The sequence below is a fragment of the Vespa velutina genome, chromosome 1 (assembly GCF_912470025.1).
Source record: "Vespa velutina chromosome 1, iVesVel2.1, whole genome shotgun sequence".
NCBI lineage: Eukaryota > Metazoa > Arthropoda > Insecta > Hymenoptera > Vespidae > Vespa > Vespa velutina.
In genome coordinates, this window is record NC_062188.1 from 11,660,721 (window position 1) to 11,671,983 (window position 11,263).

General features: G+C 31.9%; 1 protein-coding gene across 31 annotated transcripts in view; it reads right to left on the bottom strand.

Annotated features, from left to right (window-relative positions):
* Positions 1-1,494: 1,494 nt before the first annotated feature.
* LOC124951526 (ankyrin-3-like) overlaps positions 1,495-11,263 on the bottom strand; it is a 66,811-nt gene continuing 57,042 nt past the window's right edge. For 9 of the 31 annotated variants that reach the window (XM_047502144.1, XM_047500770.1, XM_047500530.1 and 6 more), the window contains 5 exons: positions 10,499-10,567; positions 8,255-9,583; positions 6,684-6,909; positions 4,750-4,845; positions 2,985-3,063 (listed from right to left, as the gene is read on the bottom strand). In XM_047502144.1, coding sequence (XP_047358100.1) covers positions 3,057-3,063; positions 4,750-4,845; positions 6,684-6,909; positions 8,255-9,583; positions 10,499-10,567 — 1,727 coding nt within the window. In that variant the 3' untranslated portion in view covers positions 2,985-3,056. Of the gene's footprint in view, positions 2,904-2,984; positions 3,064-4,749; positions 4,863-6,683; positions 6,910-6,933; positions 8,122-8,245; positions 9,584-10,498; positions 10,568-11,263 lie in introns of those variants that run through there. The other 22 variants (XM_047502233.1, XM_047501650.1, XM_047502320.1 and 19 more) reach the window with 18 other exon arrangements.

Consider the following 11,263-nt stretch of genomic DNA (forward strand, 5'->3'; position numbering starts at 1 on the left):
ATGATATTGTACACATTAAAAATATTTATGAATTTGTTATAGATGTCTGTAATGGTAACATGAAAATATAAATATGCTAGTGTTTATTAATATATTAACAAAAGTGATTTCAATATTTTCTATAGATCTTATTTCACCATTAATATACTTACCAAATATTAAAATTAATTGATTGCATGCGTTTATAAGTGAATTTTTTTAATATTTTCTTAAAATGTACTATTTTTAATATTAGAATATAAAACTTCTATAATGGAGTGAATGTTATTACTTTAATGAGATTAAAACATGACAAGAAACGTTACAGCATAATTTGTGCTTTATCTATGAATAAAAGAACGAGACAAAACGAATTCTGTCTGTCTTTACTCTTTTTTTTCTTTTTTTGTAATACATTATAACTGCATTAGAACATTTTGTTTATTATGCTGTCATTGATAATTCAACCACACAGTGCTATATACTTCATACCTTCTCTTTTTGGTTGATATAATGCCGTGCAATGCCATTACAATATTATAACTTAACACGATATATTAAATAGCAAAGACATATGTAAATAGCACAGAGTAAAATGGCTGTTGCTGATTGCGTGCATGTCATGTTACTCAGAAAAAGTGGACTGTACAAAATTATAGGATCTGTGAAAACTACTAATGCGAGATTGAAAATTAAATACTTCTTAGACCTATATATCATGTAATATAAGATATATTACAAGAAATAATGATATACTATAGATTGGTCTCTTTAACTTACTGTAACAATGCATAACAAAGTAGAAGATATTAACCCTTTGACGTAACTTTGTCTCTCTTGATCTAATGCTAATATAACTTACCGATTTATGGAGTTTTTACCATTATTTTGATTATACGCTGTTGCGCAAAATCTGCTGGTATAATTGGATAATCTTCGCTAAAGGTTGAAATATTTTTAATAACTTTTCCGTACGCGAATGAATATCAAATATCGAATATCGTCAAAGGGTTATGTTTAATTTTCGTCCCGAATTGTAGTAATTATATTATAATCACCACTCTTGTATTTACGAGACATTTCTCTTTTAGCAGATGTTAATGCGTTTTTGCACATAAATTATGGAAAATAGTTATTCTTTCGCGATGTAATCCGTAGTTTGATTTACCCAGAATTTTTAAATACCAGTATTACAACATTCGTGAAATTACACTAAATGTTACAATACATTGGAGCGTTTCATTCATTTTTATGCGCGCGTGATTGTGCCTTTGGTCCTTAGGTCAAATAGGCTCTAGGCAAGTCTATTAATTGTAGTTTAACAGTTATTACAAGTAATAAGTTATAAATTTCGTATATGTAATAATTATATCTTTCAATGTATCATACATAAATCGAATGTCATATTCGTAACGTTTTTTTTAATACACATATTATTTTTTCCTGTACTTTTTTTTTTTTTAATTGTGTTGTACATTGAAAGCTAACACTTTCACTGAGACAAATTCAAACTAATAAATTTAAACAATATATTTTTCATAATCATCGTGCTGCCTCGTTTTTTTTTTATATTTTATACAATTCATATGGACAGATTGCCAACAACATTACTCTCATTTCAAGATTTACGCATGTAACATTATACCAATGATTTCTTCTCTTCTTTTTTTAGCTATATAAATAAAATATTCGTGTTATAATCTTGTCATTATTACAACTGTATAATAGTACATTTGTATAAGTTATGCTAAGAAATTATTATATATATATAATTAAAAATTGTTAGGAAATATTCTTTAAATAAATTACAGTTACATTGCGCCTCGATCAATAAAAACATTCGTTTCTCGTTGTCAATTGAATCAGAAACGACTCATCGATCCTACAATTTATTGTGCACTTAATTTGTTTCTGAGGCAAGTGACAACAAGATCATCTGCGAAATTCACTGTCGGTAATATGAATAAAAGTTTACTATTCTAATTAAGCGATGTATTGCGCAGATAGACATTACAGTCATTCTAAAGCTAAAGCAGATTCCCCAGCGACCAATTAGCAAAGCCGCAATGTAAAATCTGTCGTTTAATTTCGTTATATTATCGAGATTTCATTATACATTATAAATATAATATTTGCTTTCGCCATGGCATATCGTTCGTTTCAGATAGACGTCTTCGAATAAGACGCATTTATCATCGTTTCGTTTTTTAATTTCAATATGATTTTTTAGTTGTTCGATCGATACTTTGATTTGCCTTGATAACTTTTTATTTGAAGGCAAAAACAATTCGTTTCCTTATTTTGTTTTGAACAACACGAGAGAAGGCGTTGTACGTGGACGGGTTGGCATAGTGAAGACTAGCAGAGAGCTAGTCGGACTAGCAACGACATATACATACATACATATATTATTAATAATAATTACCAGTTCAAACACAAAAGATATAAGGCAACGAAATAGAACAGAAGGGCAAGCAAATTCGAAGCGTAGGCCATAAGCGGCGTGACGATATAACGTCTTACAATACATACATAGTATATGCCTTGTTTATTTCTCAGGAAACGTCGCGAGAATGAAGAGCTTTATTTTATTGGATAGTGAATTTTAATGGAGTATTTTGTTCGAACAGATGCTTCGTTAAGTCAACGCAAAAGAGAATATTATTTCCTTAGAGGAATTTTATATCCTTTTGACGACTGTTTCTTTTTTGAATCTGTTTTGTTTTATTATTATTATTGTTATTATTATTATTATTTTTTTTCAAGCTTCTCATCTTTCACATCTTTACTGGCCTTTCCTTTCCTCTGCCATGAATTGGTCGACTATTTTCTGCATTGATTCCCGCAAATCGTCCGTCACAGCTATGCCACCTGCCATTGGTATCGTCGTTGTTGTCGTCACTACTTGCATCGTTCTTGTTACTCTAAAAATAGAATTCAATTGGAACATCAACGTAAAACAAAGAATGATTACAAAGAAAAAGTTAAAGAAACGAAATGAATACCTTTCCTGCGTTAAGGGATCCATTTCGGTCGTTGTTGTTTCTATAAAGGTTGGCTCGCTTTGTTGCAAAAAGTCAGATTCTGTGTAACAAAAGAAAATTAATCAACTATCTTGTTCTAAAAACGTAAGCAAGTTTACTATGTCGATTGTTCACATGAAGACAAGTACCAATCTTATACCTTTCAATTTTACATCATGCCCAAAAACAAGGGGTAATAATACTAGACACATATAAAAAAAAGTTGCAACATCGCTAAACATTTGACGATACATAATAAATATATAATACGCATTTTCACTCAACCAGCCAAACATTATGCAATTGTTTTTTTCTTTTTCTTTCTTTTTTTATTTTAACGCTTTTTATAGACACGTTTACTTTGTACTTTGTAGAAAATATGTTGCGAGTGATTGATATTGCCTCGATGTATTCAAACGGACTTTTTATATTCCAGTGCGACGAGCCATATGATAACGGACAATATACAAATTTGTTTCATTTCATTTTATATATTAATATGTAAGTAGGGAAATGAGTTTATATCGTTGACTCTGAATGAAATTGAATTACTGTAACAGCGTCCCTTATATATAGACGCGTCTTTCGAGAATTATTTTCTTTCAATAGATAGATATTGGCAAGTAGCACTGTCGTGTCAGCGCTCAAAAATTAATGGTCAATAACTGAGATTCAAGTTATTTCTCAGTATAACTGTGCTGCACGCAGCGAGCTCGTGTGAAGCGCCGATAAAAGCTGCCGAATAAAGCATTTAGCAGTTAGTTGTAAGAGATACGAGTACTCAATATTATCAGTACAATCAAAATATATGTATGTATATTTTACAATACAATCTAATAGGAGTATTCATCGATTTAATTGAAGCAAGAACATCGAGTACATGAATAGAAATTAGATACTGCTAGAAATTAAGTCGTTGATCCCGTTTCATTTCAATGCTACTATTAAATAATTTCGTGCAATGTGCGAGATCTTAAGATCTGATTACATATGCACTACGTTAACGTAATAAAAATATTTATCGTCTGATATCGTTTTAAAAAATAGTTGAATGTCATTTTTCATTGGTACTCTTTCTATACCTCAAGTATTTTTTATTGCTCTTTCATGAAAACATCTTATTTTCTACTATTGTCGACCAATGGAAATACTCTTTTTCTTATCTTTTCTTTTTATTTTTATTACTGTAGTTTTTTTAACTTGTTTAACTTGTTCTTTAATTGTATCTCATATGTTCTGAATACTAATCAAAAATTTTTAAGTAGCACATACTAACTACTTATTTAGTATTGTTAGACGAACGGTCAAATAATACTGGAGTATTATATTGCAAGCTTTATATTAGCTATACTTATTAGCTATACTTAGCAAAGGAAATGTGCATTTCTACAAGCTTAGGATGTTTCATTTAAAATATGCAGATTGCATAGCGTTCGGTAGCTGCGCCATCGAAAAGAGAAAAGTTACATTAGTTGTCACGCTAAAACTCACTTCTTTCGGCACATAATAAAGTTAATTGTCAAGGTTCTCGGATGATTTGCTAATCCATAGTATTTTATGACGGGCAATTTTATAATTTTCATATGTATATACCTATATATATATATATGTATATACCTATATATATATATATATATATATATATATATATATATATATATGTATTTAAATATATATATATATATTTATTTATTTATTTATTTATTTATTTATAGTATATACTATACACAAATAAAGGCTTACTTACATGACTATTCGCCTAACAATCCTAACGTGACTAAAAACACGATTGTTGGTCCCTCTACACTTTAGCTTTATCTTGCGTGGCTTATTGTCAGAAGAGCTAGAAGGGTAAAAGAACTAAAGGATGCTTAAGAATGATGTATCGAACTTTTCTCAATGTGTACGTGCACTAGCTGATAAACGCATGAAAATAACATATTATTAATCGTTGGCCCTTTACACAGATTACACATAACTGTAAGATGCTACAGGAATATAACGTTCAAAGAAATTATAGGCAATGTCATGCGAACTAGTACTAATAATAAAAAACCATGCAAAAACAGTTGATACTTCGTTTAGGTAAACGGTAAATACGAGAAAAAGAAAGCTTGCATATCTTTCTATATTCAAGAGTTTACTCCTTCATGCACCTATCTTAAGAATCAAAGTTACCTGTTCAATGCATATAAATTGTAGAATATCATTGTAGAGGATATACCTGTGTCGGTGAAATTGTATTATATGTATGCATATAAGTATTTTTGCGTGTTTTGTATATATATGTTCGTACATAAGAGTTATCATCATGATAGTAATAGAATATGTAGAGAAGGGTATTTTCCAGACACGATGATTGACTGGCCGAATAATGAAAAAGGTCCAACGCATATCTGAGTAATAAAATTATAAACGCGTCGGTATCTACGAAATAGCAAGCCATTCATCGAGACAAAAAATATAGAAACTTTGCCTAAAAAACACCTTTACAATCACCGAGATTTTCCTGCACTTAGGGAAAGTCTAGATGGTGACGCAAAATTTCTTACTCGAAAATTTTCCAATGTCCCTTCGATCGGATAGTGTTACGATTAGGGGAATATACAATTTATCTGATAATAACATGTTCGGCCCAATTCACAATCGGTGACAACTAATTCCTTCTTTTTTGTTTTATTTTTAATTCTTGTACGGAAATAAGAGAAAAGAAGTAGAAATAACTATATCTTTTTTGTGAACACCTTAAGGGTTTGAAAATGTCTCAATCAGCCGCTGTTAAGCATATGAGAAAGTCAAAAACATGTATTAGTAGTAGAAGAAACAAAAATGGTCGATAATTTAACGGATTTTGACACAAAAAGAAAATTAAAAAAACTTGTAAGTACTTAAACATACTTTGGTTGTCGAGAAAATGTTAGAAATATGTAAAAAGCTTTGTTACCAAGTGTTGATTTGTTGAGAAAAATGAAGATTGAATCCTACAGGAGAACAATGATTTGAAATATCTGAGAAAATATCTGTTTTTATAATTAATGGAAAGAGAAATCTGGTTCCGATTAATCAATCAGCACGATCATTGTAATTAGCCCAAAATTAATTTTATCGAAAATGGACATATATAAATCAGAGATTTCGCGGGCGACAAATATTCATCGTAAAATAATTAATACGACAAATTCTTTAGATTTGGAGATTCCAGTCGGTTATCGACGCTACTGAAGATTGGACTCGCTGCTATTGATGTAATTGCATTTTAGTTCTAAGCACAAAGAATGTATATATATATATTTTAAAATTTGATTATAGACATTTTTCTATGAATTAAATCGAATATATTTTAATTTGGCAAACTGTAAATTTGGGTAGAAAAAAGCACGAGTCAGTGGGAACCGATTTCGTTGTAGCAAGGTGCTATTTAATTATGAGCTAATTAGATATCTCCAGTACCTACAGGATAGAATGTCAAGTCGTTCATTTATTACGCTTTTGATACGGAATGCTCATGGATACGAACTTTTCCTTATTAAAATGCTCTTATTAAAGATGCTTCGTGCATCGAAATTTTTAACTTCTCTTATGTATGTATCGACTTTCATTGTATATTAAATTTCATTTTAAATTAAAGCTCGATCTGAGTGGTTACTTTATAGAGAAGAATAAAATGAAGGGTAATCGTACCCAGCTTGCCTCGGGATATTGTTAGAGAGAGTGTAGATGGCACGTTGGAATGTACGTGGCTCCACGGTAAGTAAAAGTGCTAGTAGGACCATCAATACAGCAGCTGCTGCACTCATCCAACAAGCACAGCTCGTCCTACCGGTAGTCTTCGTCCTAGGCTTCGTCTCTATCACACTGCACTGCATGCTCGAGCAAACTGATCGTACCGTACTGTCTGTTTCTGTCACTTAAAGATTATGCCTTTCGTAAATTTCTTTCAAGCGTATGGACTTCGTGCAGATGCTTTATTTTTTTTAATTTCATGACGTCTCCCTGCCGTATAATTAGTATGAAGAAACAGCAGGCGAGTATAGTGTAAATCACAATACAACAAATCTTTTCGTTCTTCCAAGTTATTTCTAAGAAAAATATTTTTGCGACGAAACAATTAAATCAATGAAATATAGTCGACATAGACCGATAAGTTCGTTTAAAAGATGCTTAATCAACATTTGATCGTTTAATGAAACTGAAGACTTTGCACACAAATTATTCACGTGTTAAGTCTCTTTGTTAAGTATTATGTTTATTAAACAAAGAAAAAGAAACAAAAACTAATCCATCTGTTCTAAATGAATAATGAAATTTTCGATTTCCCTTGAATGTGAATTATAAAATAAATGTGAACAATAAAATGTGAACAGTCGAAATATCTAAGTTATTCGAATGTACTTGCCATTTCATTATACTAATAACAAGAGCACGAAATTGAATGTACAGACACGTTTTATTGCAAGTAAGTTTCAATGATAATACATTAGCCCCAGAAGCCCCTCATGACAAATTCGTCCATTTCGTAGCAAAGACCAACGGTAGGAAGGCAAAATCTTTTTTCACCGACAACATTTCCAAATAACGAAGCACGTTAATCCGAGCAATACACCGTAGGACGCATATTTTACCCCTAATATGTAATTTAGGAGCCACACACGTATATAAGTTTGTGATCCTGGTACACAAGCTTTGTTTTTCTTTGCAACCAATCATTTAAATTTGCACCATACAAATACCGAATACCTGCCCTACACCTTGTACGAATGCATCAAATTAAAAGACATCGTAGAAATCTTAATGTCATGCAGTTCCCAGACATTGCTGATCAGTGCGCGCACATATACTACTTCAAGATCAGAAAGAAAAGTAATAGAAGCGTTGCTGCAGGTATCGCACCAACTCGATTCTCTTCTGTAAAGAAGATTGTAACTAATTGAACGTAAGTACAGTAAATTTATTTCGAAGAAGAGATTAAAATAATGAAAATGTCAAAAATCGCCTTAAAAGATCCGAAGGAATAAAGAATCCAAATATGCCAGTTACAATTTCATCCCGTAGAAGAGTGAACCGTTGAGATTAGGACGAATTACGAACGTAGCTACGTTCCAGTGTTGAAAATAGAGGCCTGTGCGAGATTGCGTGTACATGCGAAATAAAAGCAAATGAAAAAGAAAGCATATCGATATATAAAATATTCTATATACGGACGCAATTACGTATTCGAGGTAACTGGTTAGCGGGATTCGTACATTGCTTACTTAGAAGGTTAGCTGTGAGTGTGGTACCTTGGTCGTCCTCCAATGGGGACAGTTCCGCACCTTCGTGCAGTGCTACGTCCGACCCGCTAGAACTGCCCAAAGTACGTCTCTTGCATGGGGATCTTCTTCTTGGCCGAGGAGAACCGTCACTATCTGTATCGCTGTTCAATTCGTGCCGCAAACTATCATTTTTTGTATAAATGTCACCATTACCAGAACCAGGTGATGTGTCTAAAGAAAGCTGCGTCTCCCATTGCTCGGAATTATTAATGGACGAGTATTCTGCCACTCCGGCTTGCGTCCATGTGTCTCGTTCATCGCTTTCTGATTTTCCTGCTTTCATATAACTTCTATCAATCTCGCATTCCGATGTCTTCAAGTCTGAAGAAAAAAATGGATCATCTGATCGATCATCATCAGTTCTCATCGATTCTAACATCGATTGATTTAATCTTTCCGAATAAGAAGGTCCAGTAAATTGCCTTATTGTAGTTAATCTTTCTATAAGCGTTCCATCTTCGTTCGTTTTAATATTCTGGTTACTGTTACTTGGATTTAATCCTATACTGGGTTCATCTTCATAAACATCAATGCCTTTAAAATCAGGTAAGACTTCTGTGATTCTAGTAGTTTTCCTTTTAATAACTTCCGTAGGATATTCTGAATCTGTTATTTCAAATGTAGAAGTAGTGGTTACAGTTTTAACTGTTTTCAAAACTTCATCCATTTGCATAAGTTCGTTTAGCTTGTCAGGATCGATCGCTTGTTCCGAGGAAGACACGATCGTTGTTACTGTAGTATAAGTTTTATCAGAATCAAATATTTTTGATGGATACGTATCACTCGTTTCGATTCTTTCCTTCTTCGTCAAATATTCAGTCTTTATAATATCTTTATCTTTATCAATAAGATGATCAGTATTCGATTTTGAACGGATTGAATGATCTTTGCCTAACAATTCATCCTTTGTAATACGTATTACATCGGCTGATCTTGGTAAAGGAATATGAGATTCCATCTTTAATCGGCCACGAATATCTGATTCTATAGTTTTATTAATTACGCTCTCTTCGTCTTCCATCTGCTTTTTTATTTTCACAGGAATTTTGGATTTTGAATTGCTTTTTTCTGGAGATTCAGGGGAACACTCGAATGGTTTCTTAATTTTAAGACCATGTGATATTCGTGAGGCATCACCAAAATCTAGATGAAAATCAGCTTTGGTGGACGACTTGGTGGTGAAATGACGTGGGGCGGGAACAGGTTGTTTTGTTGGAGCAGAAGTAGCATGCCTCTCTACAGTCCCATCAATCTCAGCCGAATCATGCCCTGACCCATCCAAAAGGACATGGACAAGAACAGGAACAAGGACATAAAGCACATTGATACACACTAAAAATTAATCATTTTAATCCAACTTCGTGAGTTGGACATAAAGATTTAGCGTGTCTGCTTGACATTCATATGTGTGTGTACGCCCATACCCACTAACAGGCGCACGCGTACACACGCACGCTCACGCGCATTTTTTCTGCATGTACGTGGGTGTGTACGTCGCACTTCTACGATAAGTTTAGTTAGTATCAATACTGGAACAGGATTAGTTTGTTTATAAAAAAAACACTCATTAAATAGTGTCTAATTGTGACGCTTGGATCTTACTAAAATGGACCATTACAAAAATTTAATCTCGAATACGTTTTAATATATTACAAATAGTTTTGTATTATTAGAATAATAGAAGACTTACTTGAATAGTTACCAATTAATTATGGTAAAGAAGGATGTAGGAAAAATAATTTTTTTATATAAAGACATCTTTTTTGAAAGATTCTTTTAACAAATATTTATAAAAAAAAGGAGTTGAAACACTTTATAATGTATTATACATTTATGAGATGAACTATTATAAATCATAGAGATCGTAAACCATATTTGTTCTCAATATATTGCCATTTCCAAAACAATGATAATTTTCTCGTTCCATATGAACCACTACAGTATGTAAATTACAGCAATGTGTTTTTAAAATTTACATGTATATATATTCTTGGCAAATACTGGTAAATATTTAGTAAGAAACATGCGCACAGTATCCGTTAGTGTGAAAGCATCGGCAGGTGCTAACTATGGAAGATAAAGCTAAATATAAATGAGGGCACCAAAATAGAATTTGCTAATACATAGATTTTTGACCTGCGATCTGTGTTCATGATTATTACTTTTTTGTTACTTCCACTTTACCTGGTTTTGTTACAGAATATGTTTGTTGAACAAGGTTTTGTGCTCGTCTAGCAGCTTCCTCTGTTACATCTGTAAAATGAGAAATGTTACTTAAATATTGATATATAGATAAAATTAACATAAAAAGCAATGAAGTAACAAAGATTAGATGAATGATGTTTCCCTGCATGGTATACCTTGCTCATGCTTCTTTATAGTTGTGGCGTCCTGTTAATCCAATTAAATAAATTATGGAATAAAAAGTATGTGAATTTTATGTTATATACTTTTATAAAAAGAAAAATAAGGGTTTGCAAATAAAATCTATTACACTTAAAAAATATGAAAAATTATTTATATAGTGTGATAACAGTCAACAATAATATAAATTATTGTATTGAAAACCTGGAAACATGCATTAAATAAATGTTCAAATAAGAAAAATATACGGAGTTCAGGGCAATAAATAAAAACGCGGAATTTGTTGTTATATATCTTCACCAATCAAGTATCTTTTGAACACATTCGTACCCCAAAGTATTCTTCGGTTCAGATTATAATCTGATAAAAATTTCGATAGAAATACAGTTAACCAAATTAGCAATAAATATATATGTAAGAATATTATTATCTAGCGTGTATAATCTGAAATAATATAGAAATAATCATTCCACTCTCCTTTATATTTTTTCGTACGAATGTATTACCTATAAACAACAAGTTGGTAACATTAGTGGACTGAAAGTGATTTAGATTAGAAGGTTAGAATTAATTCTAAGTAATGAA